We start from the raw sequence: 21,744 nt of genomic DNA on the forward strand, positions 1-21,744 counted from the left end.
GAGAGCCGAAAGTAATCTTAAAGATCAACTAGTCTACCTCTTTCATTTTACAGAAGATGAAACTGAGACCCCAAGTGGTTGAATTTGTTCAAAAGGCACACAACCATTAAAGGATAAGGTTGGATTTGAACCCAGGGCCTCAGACTCTAAACTGAAGGACTAGCTCAGCTCACTTCATTCATGCCCAGCTCTTACCTGGATCTCTGTCTGCACAGTGCACTTGACCAACTTGAAGTTCTTCCCAGGGTTGAAGCTGTTGCTGTAGAAGCAGACCTTGAGGATCCGCACATCCTCTTTCTCCACATCCACAGGCACCACCACCACTGGCTCTGGGGGGACGTCAGGCCGGCGCAGGGTGCCCACCCTCACCCGGCTCAGGGGCTCAGACACCCCAGACATGCTTCCAGAGGACACTAGGGCCAGTGCATCTCAGTCCTGTTAGGAGACAACAAAGCGAAGAGCCCACATGAGACTCGCTGCAGAGCTGCTCCCTCCCCTTGGGGAACAAACCCACACACCCCAGGGCCATCTCTTGTCCTTGAAGCTTCCCCTAGAAAGCCGTGAAGTATAGAAAAGTGATCTTTTCTACTTTATAGATTAGGGAAATGGAGGTAAACTCAGACAGCATGAGTCACCTAAACACGGAAGTTGAGGCCAGAAGGGAATTTGGGGAATATCTAGTCCATCCTCATTTTCTATGAGGAAAATGGGGCCCAAAAGTTTAAGTGACCTGTGGAATGACTTTTGGCAATAGCCTATGTATAAAGCTCCCATTTGCCTTGAGTCTTAGTCTTCTCTCTGTCTCTCTCTGTCTCTGTCTGTGTGTGTCTCTCTCTGCCCCTACCCCCGGGGTGTGTGTGTGTGTGTGTGTGTGTGTGTGTGTGTGTGTGTGTGTGTGTGTGTGTGTGTGTATGTATGTATGTATGAATCTGTCTGTCTCTCCTAGAGGCAATCAGGGTTATATGACTTGCCCAAGGTCACACAGCTAAGAAGTATCTGAGGCTAGCAGACTCCAGGGCTGCTGCTCTATCCATTATGCCACCTAGCCACCTCTATTCTGTGTCTCATACATCTTCCACACAACTATCGATTGATATTCAGAAAGCACACTTCTCCCCCTGTCACTACCCTATTTGGGAGGCTCCAGAATTTCCTCTAGGATCAAAGATAATGCCTTTGTTTGGTTGGTATTTGAAGCCCTTCTCATTCTGGCTTCAGTCTACTTTCCCAAGCTTACCCCACATTCCTACCCTTCCCACCATCTACACTCCAGACGGCTGGCTTCCTTGTTTTGCCCTGCTCATGACATTTATCTCCGGTCCCCATGCTTTTGTACCATCTGCCTCCTCTGCCTGGAATACACTCACTCTTTCCTCATTCTCTCTTCCAGGATCTTCTCCTCTTTGAATTTTCATGACATAGATCTCTCTGGGATTTCCTCCTACCTGTCTGAACATTCCTTCGTGGTTTTCTTTACTGGATCATCATCCCTATCCCACTCCTGCCCTGTAGGTGTCTTCCAAGGTACTGTGCTGGGCCTTCTTTCTCTTGCCTATCTGCACTCTCTCTCGGTGACCTCATCAGACACCACAAGTTTAAATATCATTTCTATGAAGATGCCTTACAAATCTATCCTGAGCTCCAGTCCCACACATCCACCTGCCAATCAGCCATTACAAAATGGATGTCCTATGGGCACCTTAAACCTAATATGTTTAAAGCAAACACCTGGGTTCTCCCCAAATTCACCCTTCTTTGTGCCTCCCTATTTCTGTTGGGGAGATGTCACCAGCCTTCCAGTCACTCAAGTTTGGAAGCTTAGAGTCACCCTCATCTCCTCACTCTCCCTCAACCCATATATCCAATGAGTTGCCAAGTCCTGCTTATTACATCTATCCCTTTCCCTCTACTCATGGGGCCCCCGCGCTAGTTCATCTCCTACGATAAATTATAGAAATGGCTTCCTCATTGGTCTACTCAACTTTAGGCTCCCCCTTCTCCAATCCATCCATCCATCATGTCAGCTGCCAAAGTGAGCTTCCTAAATAGCAGGTCTGACCATTCACTCCCCTCCTCAGTAAATTTCAGTGGCTCCTTGAGGACCAAATGCAAACTCTTCTGTTTGGCATTTAGAAATCTTTCCAACTTGGCCCCACCCTACCTTTCCAGCCTTATACATTGTTCTTCTTCATGATCTCTACTGACCAACCTTCTTAATGCTCATTTTCCACCTCTGTGCCTTTGCCCAGACTGTACTTATTGCCTAAAATGCCATCCTTCCTCCCCTCTACCTCTTAGAATCCCTAAACTCTTCCAAGGCACAGCTCAGGCTCAGTCTTCTATGTGAGAGCCTTTCCTGATCCTCCCAATTACTAGTCCTTCTCCCCTTCTCCCAACACACACACACACACACACACACACACACACATATTACCTTGTATACATTTATATGTGTGTACACAGGCTCTTCAAATAAAATATAGGAACCTTAAGGGCAGGAAATGTTTCATTTTGGTTTTGTAGAGTGTTGTTGTTCAGTTGTGTCTGACTCTTCATGACCCCATGGACTATGCTCTCCATGGGGTTTTCTTGGCAAAGATACTGGAGTGGTTTGCCATTTCCTCCTCCAGTGAATTAAGGCAAACAAAGATTATGACTTTCCCAGGGTTACTGGGCTAGTGAGTGTCTAAGGCTGGATTTAAACTTGGGTCTTCCTGACTCTAGGCCCAGAGCTCTGTCTACTGAGTCACCTAGCCACCTAACACATAGTGGGTACTTAATAAATACAGGGCATTCCAAAGTGTAGTCCTAAGCTATTAAAACTTAAAACTACACTAAGACTCTTGGGTCACTGTACTTTTTGATTGATTGATTAGACTCACAAGCTTCCTTCTTGATTCAGCTCCAATGCCAACTCCTACATGAGGAACATGAGGTCTATTCTGATTCTCCCAATTATTAGTACCTCCCCTCCATTACTTTGTGTTCATTTTGGACATATTTTATATAGTCTATAAACATGTTCTTGCTCCCCTCCCCACCATAACTTAACAACTGAAGCTTCTTGAAGGTAAGCCCCGTTTTCCATTTTGTCTTTGTATCTCTACCTCTTAGCACAGTACCTTGCATATAATAAATGCTTGTTGAATAAATGAATGAATGAATGAATGCAGGACTTTTGCCTCCGGGCTTTTTCATCCCTCCACCAGATGCTGATGATTTAGCTCTGTCACAGTCACTCCCACTCCCACACTGTACCCAAAGGCAGAAGTGCCAGGCTTGACAAAGACAGCTGCCAGGAAAGGAGACAGTATGTAATACAGTTTCAAAGCAGTAGAGTAGGATAAGGGAAGAGTGAGACAGTAGAAACAGGAGAAGGTTGAAGGAATGACAGGGAAGGAGGACATAGGAGAGAGAGAAACCAAGAAAAAACCAAACGATAGGATGGGTGGCCCGGGGTTGGAAAGGCCATGGAGCAAAGGCAGGTGAGAGAGGCCACACAGAACCTCTTGCCTGCTAGACATCATCATCTGGGTTGCCCATCAAAGATACCTCTCACTCAGCTTCAAACAATTCACCCATCTACCACGTTAAACACTAGAGATATAAAGACAAAGGGGAAGTCATCCATCTCTCTAAGAGTTTACAATCTATCAGAGAAACAACATGTATTTCAATAGGCATGGGGGTGAGGATGGGGCTGGGGATACAGCTGTTCTTTGACCAACTGAATTCCATCCCATCCCCTCTAGTATATATTGTCACAGAGACCAAAGGACAGATAACAGAGGTAAAGAGGTGTTAATGTGAATGAGCCCAGGGAACCGTAGTTCCCTTACATAGAGTGAACCTGTTTCTCTGATTGAATTGAAATGGGAGCATAGATGAAATTTGGCCACCCCTCAAGACATCCTTCTATGCCCAAGCCTGACAGCCAGCCCCAGAGGCAGCTAACATGGGTTGTCACCTTGAGTGTGTACAGATTGGGAGCAGCTGTGTGTGGTATGATCCTTGTGCCCATATCAGAGGACAATGAGTTTTTTCTCTTCTCTTCCCTTACCCCCAATCAGAGCCACTTGACTACTAAGAGACACCCTGTCCAGAAGCTGAAGAGTTAATCAGTTTGAAGCACCATTGAAATGCCTCCAAATGGAAATGGAGACACACGTTCTCTGGTCAGACACAGACAGTGTCAGTGGTCAAAGTGGGATGTCCTGTGACTCCAAAGCTTCATGCTCTTTCTACTGCGGATCTAAGGAAGACATGCCCTCCTCTATTCCTATTCACTGGTATCATGGTGGATTATTTGCAGGGAAACATTCTTTTCCTCGATGTCTGTGCTTATGGGGTTCCCTTAGCCTAGAATGCCCTGCCCTCTCCTCCTATCCAATCCTATCCATCGCTCAAGGCTATGAGCCACCTCTGAGCCGTCCCAGCCAACAATCAGCCTTGTTGTTATCCTGCTGTGCTCCCATGGTATCTTCTGCACCCCTCTCCAACAATGCTTACCCTCTTCTGTCTTGTATTATAATTTCTTGTGTGTCTCATTGCCCTTTCTCGGTTATAAACTCCATGAAGGCTGGAACCACGTCCCCTTCACTTTTGTATTTAGTGTGCTGCCTAGCATAGCACTTAGTTTGTTGTGCTGAAATTTAATCTGCCCTTTTGACCAGGGCCTCCATATTTCCATTAGATATGGTACAGGAGAAAGAACACTGGCTTTGGAGGAGGAAGACCTAGGTTCTGTGGAAGTACCCCTGAGATTAATATGTCTGTTTTCTATGAGTTATCTTACCAGGCAGATGCACTGGGCACAGAGTAAACCAGTCTTGCTCACTCCCAGACACCTTTGCTGGTGTTCACTGGCTGACCTTATTGAGTTGTGCCCCCACCCCGACCTCAAACTGGCCTAAACCAGCCTTGTGGTCAACTGTCCCTACAAAACATCCTGCTTCTATGTCTACCTGTTCCTTGGAGAAATTGTCCATTCTTTTCCCCAACCCCTCCCTGAATCTCTCCTTTGTGCTTTCAACCATAAATCTCCCCTGCCACTCTTGAGCTGGGAGCTCCTTTGTGCCTTGTACTGGGGGCCTCAGCACGAATGTCTGATTTTCCTCCGAATAAAATTTTTCTGCTTTCAACCCTGCTTGGACTCGTCTGCATTTGGAAGGGTGGACTTCTCCGGGCTGACAATTCAGATCTCATCTCCTAACACTCAGTACCTATGTCGCCTTGGGCAAAGCTGTTTATCCCTCTGGACCTCTCATCTGTAAAATGAGGGTGTTGGACTAGCTCCCTTCCAGCTCTGCATCTCTGACCTAGACCCCCACAATAGTGCTAGGTCCTGCTTCTTTCTCTTTTAAAACACTACTCCAGTTCCTTTTGTCTCCATCTTGTAGTATTTTCTGACTCTAAGCAGGGGGACCATTTAAGTATAGGAATTTTGACCACAATAGCTATCTTGTGGGCAGAGCGCCGACCAGCATATGATGAATTTTATTTTAATTTTGAACCACTTCCCCTCTTAGACTCTGTGTTCTCTGAAATGAGGTCCTTCACACCAGAAAGGGCAGTGGCTTTTCAGACACACAGAAGAACATGAGTGTTTCTCAGTGACACTGGCTTTTGCAGTAGGTAGTGTTATGGGCAGTGGCCAAACTTCCAAGATCCTTCCAGTCTCCAGTCTGGAGCTGCAATCATGCCCTGAGTTTCAGAGAGTCCATCGCTGGGCAAACCACTTCCCCACCTCTATACATATGTCCCCCTGACTTGCAAGGGAAGGAGCCAGCAAGAGGGTGATTATGCCCAGTTTTTCTTAGTGAGCATCTTCTGTCAGGGGACTGCCTTTGCTCTCTACCCCCATACCCATCACCCAGACAGCTATTTTCAGGTGTCATCCCCTACAAGCCTCCAGGCCAATCTAATTCAGAACTGGATCTCAGTGGACACGAGTGAGGCTTAAAGCAGCTTGAAATGGCTCTGTTATCATCTACTCTCCTCCTCTTTATATTGCTCCTGTAGATCAACTAGGACTGGACTATTTACCTGGACTTTGACTGTCCTGCCTAGCCATGGGCCTCAACACTTACTGATTTCTTGGGTCTGGACTCAGTCTGACTTTCCCTACGCCCCTGGTTTTGTCCTTGCTGCTGTAGTACTAGTTTCACTCTGACCTTTGCTTGTCTTAACTTCTTGTAAGCATGCCAACTTCAGCCTTGGAATCATCCTTGATCACCTTCATCCCCATATCCAATGAGTTGCCAAGTCATCCATTCAAACTCCACATCTTTCACATTCCCTGCTCCCCACTCACACAGTTACTGTCTCAGTTTGGACCACAGATTATTGCAACAGCCACCCAAATGGTATCCCTGCTTCCACTCTCTTCCCTCTTTAATCCATCCTCTATCTAAATGCCAAAATAATCTTCACAAAGCTCAGGTTGGACCATATCAGTCCCCTGCTCAAGAAACTTTAATGGCACCCTGTTGCTTCTAGGAAAAAATACAAGTTCCTTACCATGGCATTTAGCCCTTCACAGTCTGGCTCCAGCCTTTTTTTCCAGCCTTCTTTATTATCTCCTACTATTTTATCCCACTGCTCTCCAACATGAGCCTTACACTCCAACAAGGTTGGTCCATGCCCAAATATAGCACACTTATTTCTGCCTCCCAACATCTATTCATGTTCATAGGAAATCATGCTCATAGGAAATGCCCCATACCTCAACTTTCCAATTCTTTCCCATCCTTCAAGGCGTTATTCAAGTCCCTCATGCTTTAAACAGCCTTCCATTACCTCTTCACTAATCCACCAATCATAACTCCCCAATTCTTTTCTCCAATGAGAATGTAAACTCCTTGAGGGAAAGTATCATCTTGCTTTTTATATGTGCATTTCCAGAGCTTGGCATGGCATCTGGCACAAGACAGGGTAAGTAAACATTTAATAAATGCTTTCTCATTTCTTCATTCTCAAATATAGAAGCTTTCTTCTCCCCCACCCCTCCACCAAGGGGCTAACAGTGGATGGAGACCTGACTCTGGAGTCAGACGATGGGCTTTCAAAACCTACCTTTGATATTCACTACCAGGATGATATAGGGCAAGTCATTGAAGCTCCCTGACCCTTAGTTTCTTCATCTATAAAACGAGGGAGCAAGTTTGGGGCATGTCTCTACCAACTCTAAACTAACAAGTCTATGAGAGGACTTATGCCCATAATAGGTTCTTAATAAATACTTATCAAAGAACTAATGAATTTCATTGAGAAGACAGGGAAACAGTGGGAACACACAAGGCAGGTTGGAGTGGTAAGCAAGGTTCCTGGAGGACTCTTCAAGCTGGACCTAGAAGTAGGGATGTTATCTGAATAATAAAGAGAAGAGAAAGGAGGAAGGGGATTAGTCCAGGTACCTGTAGATGAAGACAGCCCAGTGAAGAACCTGTCTCCAGGTCTGAAGTAAAGTTCACAGCTACTCTTCCCTTTCCATCATACACATGAGCAGTCAACCAGAGCATTAAAAAAGATGTCAGACTAGGCCTAAAATAATGGTAATAGTACAACCTGCTTCCTCATTGACTATTGACTCAGTTACACTCCTATAGGAAAAAAGGTTCTGAACAGACTTAATTAACCTCGTTCATTTATCAGTCAAACAAGCAAGCATTTATTAAGTGCCCACTATGTGCTGGGCACTGAGGCTACAGAAAATGAAGTAAAATAACCCTTGCCATCAAGAAGCATATCTCTACAAGGTGAGACAATGCATCCGCACATAAGTATATGCAAAATAAATATGCATAAAATATATGCAAGATAAAGAAATTGGTGCCAGATGAGGCATTAGTAGCTGAGGGGATCCAGAAAGGCCTCACATAGCTAGTGGTGCTTACAATGATGTTCAGTCATTTTTTAGTCACATCTGATTCTTTGTTGACCCCATTTGGATTTTTCTTGGCAAAGATACTGGAGTGATTTGCCATTTCCTTCTCCAGCTTGTTTTACAGATGAAGAAACTGAGGCAAACAGGGTTAGGTTACTTGCCCAGGGTCACACAGCTAGTAAGTGTCTGGGGCAGGATTTGAAGACAGGAAAATGAGTCTTCCTGATTCCAAGCCCAGTGCTCTATCCACTGCACCGTCTAGCTGCCCTTGTTTCTCTGCATGTAGTAAGAGGTTTGATTCGATGACTTTATATCCTATCTCAAAAACAACTTACTTGCTACATGACACTAAGCGAGGCATTCAATTAAACCTCTCTGAGTTTCAGTTTTTATATTTTACTCTATATTTAAATTGAGGCATTGTATATGATATCTTCATAAGATAATAGTTTACACATATATAGCACCTCCAGACCTCTGAAGGTCCCCTCAAGCTGCAAGATTCTAGCAGTCGAAATCCAACTCCAAGAAACAAGGTTGTGTAACAGGCTACTTGGATGGGTTCAGACAAATTCCCCTATAAGTGGAGGAAATCGTTTAAAGCAGGGATTCTTAACTATTTTTTTTTGACTTGGATCCCTTTGGAAATCCTGTTAAACCTATAAAGCCCTTCTCAGAATAAAGTTTTTAAATGTATAAAATGAAATAGAAAGGATGACAAAGGAAATAGTTATTAAAGTATTTTTTAAATTAATGAACACCCGGTTAAGAACCCATTGTTTAGGGCAGCTAGATGGTGCAGTAGATAAAGTACTGGCCCTGGATTCAGGAGGACCTGAGTTCAAATCCTGCCTCAGACACTTGACACTTACTAGCTGTGTGACCCTGGGCAAGTCATTTAGCCCTCATTACCCTGTGAAAGAAAGAAAGAAAGAAAGAAAGAAAGAAAGAAAGAAAGAAAGAAAGAAAGAAAGGAAGGAAGGAAGGAAGGAAGGAAGGAAGGAAGGAAGGAAGGAAGGAAGGAAGGAAGGAAGGAAGGAAGGAAGGAAGGAAGGAAGGAAGGAAGGAAGGAAGGAAGGAAGGAAGGAAGGAAGAAAGAAAGAAAGAAAGAAAGAAAGAAAGAAAGAAAGAAAGAAAGAAAGAAAGAAAGAAAGAAAGAAAGAAAGAAAGAAAGAAAGAAAGAAAGAAAGAAAGAAAACCCTTTGTTTAAACTCTTACTAAGCACCCTGGGATTTACTCCCCCCATCCTGGTGGAACTTGAATTTGGAGAGCAGGGTTTCCACTGAAGTGGAAGTCTAAAAAATGCTTTTCAAGAGTGGCAGGGAGTACAGAAGAGAGGTGGGGAAAAGTAGCACAGGGCCAGAATGGCTGAAGCAGCCTTGTTGGATACACCATACATATGAGTACTTAGTGACTATACACATTAGGTAATTGGGACTTTTCCTTATATGGTGTTTCACTTAGAGAAGACTGGCAGGGAAGAATTCTAATTGTGCTCACTCTGAAATGAGGCTAAGACTTGTTGAAATTTCTTCACTGTTTTTGCTTCTCCTATTAGCAAATGAGTGACACCATTTATTCAATTGGAGTTAAGTGATTTGCCCAAGGTCACACAGCTAATAAGTGTCTGAGGTTGGATTTGAGCTCAGGTCCTCCTGAATCCAGAGCGGGTGCTCAATTCATGGTATACCACCTAGCCGCACCTGACACTGTTTATTCTTAAGCACTTTCTTATTCTTATTTCCATATTTGCCATTTTGATAGTGCTGACAATAGTTGTTTGTTTGGGGTTTTTTTTCCCAAGATAAAATAATCTTAATTTCATTTTTGGTGGTATCTTTGTGGATAGGTTGCATAACACAAAGTTGTGAAACCAAGAGTATGGATGGGGCAAACTTGGAAACTATTTGAATACACAGAATTTAACTGGTCAGGAATCTTTATCTCTGGCCTGGCTACTAGAAGTCACTGAGGTCTGGGGTTTTGAGTTTTTGTGAATTTTATTACGTTTTTATATTTTTAGCCTCCCTAATGTCATTAAGGAAAAGAATTCAAGTGGACCCAAGCAAAAAAATTTAACCCTGGGCTAAAACTGTAAGCTGATCTCTTTACCTGAAGAGACATCAGGAGTCAGGGACAGACAGAGTGCTGGGCTTGGAGTCGGGAGGGCCTGGCTTCAGCTCCTCCTCCACACCTTGTAGTACCTGTGGGACCCTGGGCAAATCATTAAACTCTCTCAGTCTCCTTTTCTTCAACTATAAAATGAAGATGATAATACTTGTAGCACCAACCTCCTAGGGTTGTTTTAAGGATCAAATGTGATATTTGTAAAGCACCTAGCACAGTACCTGACACAGAGTAACTATTCTTACTATTGAGGGCAGCTAGGTTGCTCAGTGAATAGAGCGCCAGGCCTGGAGTAAGGAAGACTCATCTTCCTGAGTTCAAATCTAGCCTCAGACACTCACTAGCTGTGTGACCCTGGGCAAGTCACTTAACCCTGTTTGCCTGTTTCCTTATCTGTAAAATGAACTAGAGAAGGAAATGGCAAAACCACTCCAGTGTCTCTGCCAAGAAAACCCTGAATGGGGACATGAAGAGTTGGACACGACTGCACAACAACATTATTACTATTGTTATGAGGCAGATTTGAATCCAGGTCTTTTGGATTCCAAGTCCAATATTCCTTCCCTTATATTTACCTCCTACATGAGGCCTTTCCTAATCCTACCTGCTGCTAGTGCCCCTTCCCATGAAATTACCCTAGAATTTACTTTGTGCACATATTGAGTATCTTCCCCTTCCCTCCTCCTCTTACCCCCAATAGAATATAAACCCCTTGAAGGCAGGGGCAGTTTCACTTGGGGAGGGGGGGGGCAGAGCAATGAGGGTTAAGTGACTTGCCCAGGGTCACACAGCTAAAAAGTGTCAAGTGTCTGAGGCCGGATTTGAACTCAGGTCCTCCTGAATCCAGGGCCAGTGCTTTATCTACTGCATCACCTAGCTGTCCCCTAGCTTTTATTTTTTAAACTCTACTTCCTAGCTGTCCTGTAGGGGACAATTTTTGATTGCTTACTATATAGCTATACAATGTTAATTATTCTTTATAAAATTTGGACTGTTTTTCAAAACGCTTGATCTGTGATATCCCAGAGGATGGATATAGTTTAGCAATAAGAGCTAGCTAGAAACCTGAATCTGAATACCAGCTCTAATACTTACTAGCTGTGTGACCTTAGTCAAGTCACCCAATATAACTACTTCACAGAGGGACTTGTTCTTTGGTCATGTCTGACTCTTCGTGACTCCACTTGGGGTTTTCTCGGCAAAGATACTGGAGTGGTTTGCCCTTTCCTTCTCCAGCTCATTTTACACATGAGGAAACTGGGGCAAAGACTTGCCCAGGGTCACAGAGCTAGTGTCTGAGGACAGATTTGAACACAGGAAGATGTCTTCCTGACTCCGGTCCCAGCACTCTATCAACTATGCCATCTAGCGGCCCCTGTTGCAAGGATCACCTAAAATGGAATGTGTAAAATGTATTAGAACTTGAAATGAATGCTTGTCTGATCCTTGCTTTCAGTGCTGACCTTTCCATTTGGACCTAATAAAGCCACTCACGGATGCATTTAACCTGGTTATTATGGGTATCTGTGTATGTGTCTTCTCTTTGTTCTAAACCACAAACTCCACAGTCTTCTCTAACCTCTGTCAGAGTCTGGTATGATGCTCTCTACACACAGCAAGAGCTGTGCTGAATGGGGAAAGGCAAGACTATCGCTATAAGGTTTCCCATCCTTAGAAAGGCTACCAAGAGGCTAGGACTCGGATTTCCAGCCTGGTGCGTTCCCTTTAACATAATGAGGTTCCTGTTAATTCCCCTTTGGGTCTAATTTCCTTGCCCAAGCCCCTTTGCTGGCAAAAGAAGTTTTACAGAACTCTGAAAATTCTGGGGGACCCCACCCAGGAGACTTTGCAAGTTAAAAATCTCCTTAGTTTGGTGGCAGGAATTTTCCCAGCTTACTGGCCTAGTTAATTCATTTTTCCAAACTTAATGGACCATATAAATGCTAGGTAGGATGAGGATGTTTAATTTAACATTCATTCTGTAGTCAATAAACAATTATTGAGCTATGGGCCAGGCATCTTGCTAGGCCCTGGGATGGAAACAAAAATGAAATTGTCCCTGACCTTAAGGACTTTAGCCCATTAAATTATGAGGTCTTTGAGGGCTTCTTTTGGCTTTTTTTGGTATTCCCAGCACTTAGCACAGTGCCTGGAACATAATTGGCACTTAATAAGTGTTTACTTGACTGAAATTCAAGTCATCAACAAGCATTTATTAAGTGTCTACTATGTGCCAGATACCTTGCTAAGTTCTGGTGATACAAAGAAAAGCAAAAAACAGTTCCTGCCCTCAAGGAGCTCACAGTCTAGTTTAACAAATACCTATGGAAAAACAAAAACAAACAACAACAAAAAAACACAACCAAATACCTATGGAATGCCTACTGTGAGCAGGCACTACAGGAACAAATAAGATTTTATCTCTTCCCTCAAAGAGCTTACAGCTCTCACAAAAACAAAACAAAAAATGGGGGGGGGGCAGCTAGGTAGCTTGTGGATAGCATACCAACCCTGGAGTCAGGAGGACCTGAGTTCAAATCCAGCCCTAGACACTTGATGCTTACTAGCCGTGTGACCCTGGGCAAGTCATTTAACCCAATTGCTTCACAAAACCAAAATAAAACAAAGAGTTTACAGTGTACAGGGTGGGTAGGATTTCAGCTGCTGGAGAAACTATAGAAGAAATGTCCAAGCTTCTTTCCTGATGGTAATGGGATTTCCAGAGGGGAAATAATGATACAATAACTGACATGTTACTGCATTTGAATCTACAGTAATCTTATGAAATAAGTACTATAGGTATTATCTTCATTTTCCAGATGAGAAAATTGAGTCTCAGGAAGCTTAAGTGACTTATCCATGGTCACTCAGCTAGGAAATGTCAAAGGCAAAATTTGAAAGACTTCCTAACCTGCAAGTCTAATGTTCTATCAGCTATGCTAACAAGGGCCTCCACCTAATTCATAGGCACAAATAGCTAGAAAATAAATTAATGGTTGAAGGGGCATAGGAGAAGACTGAACAATGTGCTGTTAAGTGCCATCTCCTGACTGTCCCTCCTGCTTGAAATGCACTCCCTCTTCGCCCCTGTCTCTTAGAATCACTGGCTTCCTGCAAAGCTAAACTCAAGTGCCACCTCCTCCACCCCTCCCTCACCTCCCCCTGTTCTGATTTTGCATATAAGTTTTCTTCTCCTGGAATGTGAACTCCTGGCCTCTGCATGGTCAGGACCCAGCTCAGTACCTGAGACTTTGTAAGAACTTGGTGATTGTTCAGTTGTTTTCCGTCGTGTCTGACACTTCGTGGCCCCATTTTGCATTTTCTTGGCAAAGCTACTGGAGTGATTTGCCATTTCCTTCTCCAGGTCATTTGCAGAGTTTGGAAATGGAGGCCAACAGGGTTAAATGACTTGCCCACAGTCACAGAGCTAGTATTAGAGGCCAGATTTGAACTCAGGAAAATGAGTCTTCCTGACTCCAAGCCCGGCATTCTACTGGATGTGCCACCTAGCTGTATTAATAAGTACTTAATAAATGATTATAGATTGATTGAGGAAGGAATCATTTCTGCCTGGGTGAGGTGAGGGGCAGGGAGGGAAACATAGAGGGCTACACAGAAGAGGTGTTATTTGAGCCAGGCTTGGTAAAATGGCTAGGATTTCAATCGCTGGAGAAAATGGAGAAGAAAGGTTCAAGCTTCTTACCTGATTGCAGTAGGATTTTCATTAAGTTTTCTACACTGAGTAGAACTATATTCAATTCAAGTGAAGAAATGCTTACTAAGCACTTGTCCAGTGCCAGGCACTGTGATGGGCCCTGGGGGCAAAAAGACTAAACTGAGAACAGTCCCTGCCCTCAAACGGCTTATGCTCTTCTAGGGCCAAAGGGAATCAAATACCAAGGGGAAAAAACTCAACTCCTGATTTCCAGAGCCTATGGCATAGATATGATATAGCTTAAGGGACTTGAGAAGATCTTAGTTCAAATTTCACTTCTGACACTAGCTATGTGACCCCGGGAGATGTCCCATACATAACCTCCTCTAGTGTCATTTTCTTCCTCTGTAAGACAAGGGAGTTGGGCTAGATGGCTCTACTAGATGTAGGATCCTATGAACCTCCCAGAAAAGAATGGGATTTCCTGAGCACAATCAAGGCAGCCAGGACCTTGGGGGGGGGGAGATAGGGGAGGGGGAGGCAGCCAAAAAAGGAATGGAGAAGATGAACAAAAGGCACCAAAAAGTTTCAGAATAAAAATGAACCTCACAGGGTTTCCTTGGGCTGTGTTCTCCTTTCTCCTTGCCCTGATGCAGGGGCCCCACCCCACCTGAGCTCACCTTAGCTACCACCCAGCAGATGCATTTGAATGGACTGCACATATAGGGGCCATACTTACCAACACTGGGTAGAAGGTAGGGCACCGGGGGAGGGGAGATGGCTTGGGAGGAAGCCACTGGTGTCACCACACCTGGGTTCTATTTCTGGTTGTTCTACTGTCTTTAAAGAAATACTTGGCTTTCCCACTATACCAGATACAAGGCTATGTTTAGCAGACTCAACAGCTCTGCTTTTGCTGAGGTTTCTGAAGCACACAGGAAGCCAGAGTTAAAAGATAACAAACGATTTTCCCACAGTCTCCCCATAGACACAAAGCAGGGAGGCTAAACAGGGAGGGAAGGGGGAGTCCAGAGCACCTGACACAGAGGGGAGGGGAGGGGAAGGAAGAGGAGGACACAGAGGAGGGAAGGGCAAGGCAAGGGAAGGAAGGACATAGGACAGATATATGAGAACTTGACTGTTCTGATAAGTCTCAGAATCTGTTTTCCCCCTTAGGTAGAGGTAAATGGTGAAAGCTATATATGTGTGTATTAGTGTGTGGTTGCCCGACTAAAAGTCTTCCCAAGTACTAAAGGGAAGCCAACTCTTTTAAATCCACATCCAAAGCCTACCACATGCCAGGCACTATGCAAGGTGCTGGAGAAAAAAAGACAAAAACAAAACAGTCCCTGCCCTCAAGGAGCTTAGAGTCTACTGGGAAAGGTGGGAGGGGGGAGAACCTGTGATTTCACCAGTAAAGGAAATTTCCCAGGGAGTAAGACTTCCTTTGCCAATACAGATTAGCAACTGGTCTGCAATTGTTCTGTCTTAAAAAGCTTCCTGGGTAATCAGAAGTTAGGTAACTTGTCCACACAAGTGTGAATCAGAATCAGGACTTGAACCTAGGTCTTGCTGAACCTGAGGCCCATTCTCTACCTATTTCTGTGCAAAAAGGGACTTCCAAGGCTAAGTAGTCCTACCCCCTGATTTTACAGAAGGGGAAACTGAGGTTCAGAGAAGTGAGATTACTTATTGAAAGACATGCAACTAAATCTTCTGCCTCTTTGCATTCTGCCCAAATCAAGCCCCCTTCTGCCCCTCAGGATGCCATATCTCATGTTTGTCAATGAATAGTAACATAAATTGACATTGATAGAGTGCTTTTCATGTTTGCAAAGCAGTTGGCCTACCTGGTATCCTTTGAACCTCACCACAAACCTGTCAGATAGGTACCCCAGGCATTATTATCCCCATTTCACAGATGAAGAAACTGAGGCTCAGTGAGGTTAAGAGATTTGCCCATTGTTGCCCAGCCAGATTTGAACCCAAATCTTCCTGAGTTCCACTCCAACATTCTACCTGCTATAAAGCTACTATGAACTGTCAATGACTCTTCCCTTTTCCCTGCATTGCCTCCCACAGTATAAACTGAGCACCATTTAGCTTCCCACCCTCAGTGTTCTATTCTTGAGTGCCTGGCTGGGCTACCCTCAGAAACATTTATTAAGTACCTAAGTGCATGTAGAAGGCTGTCAAAAATAACGTCAAAAGGAATTAGGAGACACGGACTCAGCTGCTGTCCAGCTCACCCTCTCGAGCCAACAGCATCCCTGAACAAAGGAGGCATCCTGATTGAAGAATCAGATCACCCAGTCAATGCAGAAACAAGGGAAATCTTGTGTTTTGTGAAGTGCCTACATCACCCTAGGGCTGACAAACCAGGTGGGTGAGGGGCAAGGGGAGAGCTGCTGTGAGAGAGACAGTGTGGGGCATGGAAGGAGCATGCAGGAAGTCTGGGATCTCATTCTCACCATCACCTGCTAGCTGGACAGCTCGGGCCAAGCTGCTTCACATATCCCGGTCCCAGCTGCTTCCTTTGTAAAATATGCTCACAGCATCCTCAGCCTCCAGTTAGAAGAAACCTCGGAAGCCATTCATCAAATCTCCCCATTTTACAGATAAGGAAACCGAGGACTAGGAAGGCAAAGTGATTTATCCCAAGCCACACAGAGAGTGACAGGGACTGGAGTTTCACCCAGGCTTTCTCCCTCCAGAGCCAATGCTCTTGCCACTGGACATGTACCTTACTTCCCGAGGCAGTAGGCTAGACCAATTAATAACGATGATGATAATCATCATTAGTAATAATAATGTTTTCCTGTATGGCTTGGAGGAGGTCAGGAGGCAGAGATGAAGAGGAGGAGCCTTCCAGGCGTGGGGACCAGCCAGGGGAAGTGCCCAGTCAGAGGACAGGGAGTCTAGTGCAAGGAACAGGAGGCCAGTGTCCCCGGATCTTAGAGTCTGTGGCAAGGAGAAAGGACTAAGAAGTCCTCGAAGGTAGGAAGGGAGTGGAGGGGTTTAAAAGCCAAACAGAGGGTTTGATATTAGATCCTGGAGGCAATAGGGAGCCACGGAAATTGATTTAATAAGGGTTGACCTCATCCAATTTAAGCTTTGAGCTTTTAAGGTCCCTTCCAACTCTAAATATGGTCATTAGTAGAGAACTGTTCCTTTTCTACCTGGGGCCACTAAGAAGTTAAGGGATTTGTTCAGGATCACACGGTCAGGATGTGTGAGAAGTAGAACTTGAACCCGAGTCTTCCTGACTCTGTGCCAGCTTGCTATCGCTGTCTCTCCATTTTTTTTCTTACTAGACATGTAATTTCATTGGCATAAGAATGTCTGGAGAACTTCCTGTAGCTTTTCTGCAACTTATATTCTTAGAGAGTTGCTCTCAATAATAAACCTAATTATTATAATTATATTACACATGCATTATTAAAATTATATTCCATGTTTATGGTGATTTAAGGCTTATGAGGTACTTCCCCTCGCAATTACTCTGAGAGGTAGGTAGTACGCATGTTATCATCCCCATTTAATTGATGGGAAAATGAAGGTGTAGAGAAAGTGAATCACTCCCAGTCCCAGAGGTAGCAAGTGATCTCACCCTTAGATTGAGCTCTTCTGTTCTTTCTTAGTTCTAGAATCAATGACAGTGATTCCAAGGGTCCCACATACATGAAGAGCAGGGCAAGAGGCTCAGCTCTGATCTCCCAGAGGAAGGAGAGGCTTGGAGAATTCATAGTCTTATTCCCTATTTCTTCTCCTTCTTCTCCTTCTTCTTCTTCTTCTTGCAGGGCAATGAGGGTTAAGTGACTTGTCCAGGGTCATGCAGATAGTAAGTGTCAAGTGTCTGAGGCCAGATTTGAGCTCAGGTACTCCTGAATCCAGGGTCGGTGCTTTATCCACTGTGCCACCTAGCTGCCCACCCCCCAATCTGTTTTTAATCTATCTTTCTAGACTGATGATCACATATTATCCCCCACTATGAACTCTGTATTCCAGTCAAAGTGGCCTAATAATTGATTCTTGTATAAAACATTCTGTCTTCCACCTCCATACCTTTGCACAGACCTCCTAGATCCCCTAGATCTGGAAAGCTAGCTCTTCTCACCTCTGTCTCATAGAATCCATAGTCTTCTTTAAAACACAGTTCAGGTCTAACCTGCTAGGGGAAGCCTTTCCCTGAAGCTGGTGCTATTTCTTCCCTTCCCCTCCTCAATATTTTGTATTTGCAGAAATGTGCTGACTTGAATTGACAGAGGAAATTTCCACACCTAGGAGTTCCCTACACGATGAAATCAAAAGTCCATCCCTATCAGTCCCCATTTACTCTGTGTGTGTGTGTGTGTGTGTGTATGTGTAATAGAGAAACAGTGTATTATAGTGGATAAAGAAGTGGTCTTGGAACCTAGAAGACCTGGGTTAAGTCCTAATTCTGATACACAATATGTCACTGGGCAAATCACTTAATTTCTCAGAGTCCCGTGCAACCCTCTTAAGGCCATCAAGAATAAAGTATATATAGAGCAAGTGTTAAACTGCATTGGTGAGCGAATGTCTTCCTTTTGCCAGGAAAAAACTGATCTGGTTCAAAAATATCTTGTGTATTTTATTTGTATACATACTGTTTCTCCCCAAAAGAATATTAGCTCCTTCAGAATGGGACTCATTTTTTTCTTTGTAGCCTACAGCACACAGCAGACAATAAATTTAATTACTTAATTTAATTGATTGGGCTCCTCTTCAAAATTACAAGGTGAAGAAACTGAGACTCAATTGCCCAAGGCTGCCTTTCCAGTTCCCCATGAACTCTTGCTCCCAACTCAATGATTCAAACCAGCTTTTTGGTACAGAAGCAGCATCTGGCCACAAACTGCTGATATTTTTATTGACTTCATAGCAATGAACCTGTCAAACCCCCAAAGAGACCAGAAAGTTAATTAGGCCAATTCAAAGACTACTGGACCCTTCTGAAAGATTTCCAAAGGCCAATTTGTGGTAAGATTATGTTTGTTTGTTTTCCCTCAAAAAAACAGAGGAAAACACTATTATTGGAGCTGTGGATTGGTACAATCATTCTAGAGAATAATTTAGAACCATGCTCCACAGTTACTAAACTGTGCATACCTTTGGCCCTAGGGATACCACTGCTAGAACTCAAAGAGTTCTAAGGAAATAGAAAAAGACCCATATGTATAAAAATATTTGTAGCAGCTCTTTTTGTAATGGCAAAGAGCTGGAAACTAAAGGGGTGCCCATCAACTGGGGAAGAGCTCAACAAAGTCTGTTATATGAATATAATATAACACTATTGTTCTGTATGATGAAAGAAACCATTTCAGAAAAACCTGAGAAGACTTCTACGAATTGTTGTGGAGTAAAGTGAGCAGAACCAGAAGAACAATTTCTACAGTAACAACATGGTAAAGATGAACAACTTTGAAAGACTTGAAACCTCTGATTAGTGTAATCATGAACTGTAATTTCAAAGGACTAATGATGAAGTGTGTTACCTACCTCCTGACAGAGATGTGATGGAACAGAATAAAACACATTTTTGGACATGTTGAATGTAGGGATTTGTTTTGCTTGACTGTGTGTATTTGTAAGAAGGATTTTTAATTCTCTTTTTTTTCTTTCTAATGGAGAGGAAGTGGGAGATAGAAAAGAGAGAAATAGATTTTTGCTAACTGAAAAAAATTTAAATCAGAGTGGAAAAGGGGGAAACTGTCATGATGAGGACCATGGAAAGAGAAAGGCACAAGCTCCCCTTCCCTCCCTTTCTCCCAGCTGTTACAGAAGTCAGAAGAAACCAAAGGGTTTTACACCAAGACTAGAAAGCTAGACCACAAACAGAAACCTCTAAAAATAGCATGCAGGATAGAGTTTGATGAGCCATGAACAGGAAGGGCACAGATGTTTCAAAGCAAGGTGTCCTCTTTCCTCAAGCCATCTCTCCCATAAATGTTGTTCCATTTCCTTAACCTCAAAAGGACCAAGCTCAACAGTACAACCAGGAGGGTATGAGATGGTGGTGAAGTGGAGGGAGGAAGAAGGGAAATGAGGATGAAAAAGAACAAAGTCAAATCCAGAAAAATGGAGCAGGAAGGAGAAAGCTGTGGATGGAACACTGCCCTTGAAGGCAGGAAGACCTAAGTTTAGATCCTGCCTCCGACATTTACTAACTTTGTCATCCTAGGCAAGCTGCTTAATTTCTATCAGCCCCATGAACAGAGGAACAGGGCATCCTGAAGGGGAGACAGAGAGGCAGCGTGTATCAGGCATATCAAATAAACCCTAATCATTACCTTATCCACCATCTTCCTTCAGACCTTGGTGGAGACAGCCCAGGAACCTGAGCTCAAGAGCCTTGGGAATAGCAGTACCCTAAACTAAGAGACCCACCTCCACCCCCTACAGCCATCACTGAGGAAAAGAATATTGTGGAGAAGGGACCCACCTTCTTCATCACTACCAGGAACAAATACTGACCAACTTCCAGCAACAGGTAGAGCAGCACAGGATTCCTGATAGTGGCAGACCCGCCCCCTCCAAGACTACCACCCCAGTCCTTACAGCCATCATCCAGGGAAACAATTATGGAGGAGTCAGCCATCCCCACCAACTGCTGACCAATTTATAAGCCATTAGATTTAAGCTCCTTGAGGGTACAGATTATTTTTATTTTTTTGTTAATTATATCTCCAGTACTTAGTAAAATGCCTGGCACATAGTAGGTCCTTAATAAATGTTTATTGGATTTATTGGAACCACCACTCACAGGGCAGATAGGTCAGCCCAGATGAAGCAGCAAGACACCTCAAGGGAAGAGAGAGGAGGCAGCACATGCCAGGCAAGTCAAACCCCTACCACCATTATGACCACCAACTTCCTTTGGACCATGATGGAGACAGTGGACAACCCCAAGAACCTGTGGAACAGCAATGCTTCCAGCCCACTGCCTGCAGCCATCATCCCTGGGGAGCAATCCCTGTGGAGATGCAGCTTGGCAGCTGTTCCTGCAGGTGCTAAAGCCACATCTGTTGAAGACTCAGAAAAGAAAGTTGTTGTCACCAAAATCCTTGGAACTGTCAAATGGTTCCACATCAGAAACTGATGTTTGATCAGTGGAAATGATATCACAGAAGAGACATTAGCATCTGCTTTGCTGCTATACCCTAAGGACCATGGGCCCTTTCCCTCTGACTTGCAGCTGAAACCTTCCCTGTGTTGTCTCCTGCATTCAAATGTGAGCTCCCTGAGGACAGGGCCGAGCTTACTTTTCTATTTGTATCTCTAGTGCTTTGCACGTAGTAAAGAATTACAGTTAGAGCAGAAGCAATGAATAGAGGAATAGTAGTATGTAGACTTCCATGCCCTTCTACTTTGTGAAGCTCTTTAGTTACCAAGATTTGCAGACTCCCATGTTCCTCACCCCAAGAAAACTGGAAAGCATGCCCATTTGTGCTCCTCCATCTTGGGAGCCCTTGTTCTTCATGAATACTGGCTTCATTTAAGACCAATTGCCAATACCCTGTGTGGTCGTCTGAAAAACCTCTAGGATTCATAAAACTTATTTGAGATAAACTGCCTGTCCTCTAGACAAGCCCCTTCCTCCCAGCTGCAACCCTTCCCTGCCTCTTTTCCAGAACCCTCTATATCTACAGTCTCCCATGCCTTGTGCTGTATTCAACCTCCCTGAATGGTATCTCCCTGTCTGTGACACAAGAGGCAGGAAAATTCATCAGACTCTCTTGAATGACACCTTCCTTGTCCCGAAAACAAACAAACAAAAAGACCCAGGTCCGAATCTGTTTGGCTGATGTAGTAGGCTGCCCTACTGAGTGACATCTTAGTATACACGGAAAGTCATAGTATGTTGTCTATTGCCCTTAGTTACCTTGATGTATCAGATATAATAATTTATTATTATCATTATTATTAACTAGCATTTATATGGTACTTTCAGGTTTTCAAAGCACTGTTACAAACATTATTCCCTTTTATCCTCACAAAAAGCCTGGGGGATAGGTGCTACTCTTTTCCCCACTTTACAGATGAGGAAACTGAG

At 43.9% G+C, this 21,744-nt stretch overlaps 1 protein-coding gene across 1 annotated transcript in view; it reads right to left on the reverse strand.

The window, feature by feature from the left end:
* PTK2B (protein tyrosine kinase 2 beta) overlaps nt 1–21,744 on the reverse strand; it is a 170,208-nt gene that overhangs the window by 72,888 nt on the left and 75,576 nt on the right. The window contains 1 exon segment of the mRNA XM_043985136.1: nt 196–435. Coding sequence (XP_043841071.1) covers nt 196–399 — 204 coding nt within the window. The 5' untranslated portion in view covers nt 400–435.

The sequence above is a fragment of the Dromiciops gliroides genome, chromosome 2, assembly GCF_019393635.1.
Source record: "Dromiciops gliroides isolate mDroGli1 chromosome 2, mDroGli1.pri, whole genome shotgun sequence".
Taxonomy (NCBI): Eukaryota; Metazoa; Chordata; class Mammalia; order Microbiotheria; family Microbiotheriidae; genus Dromiciops; species Dromiciops gliroides.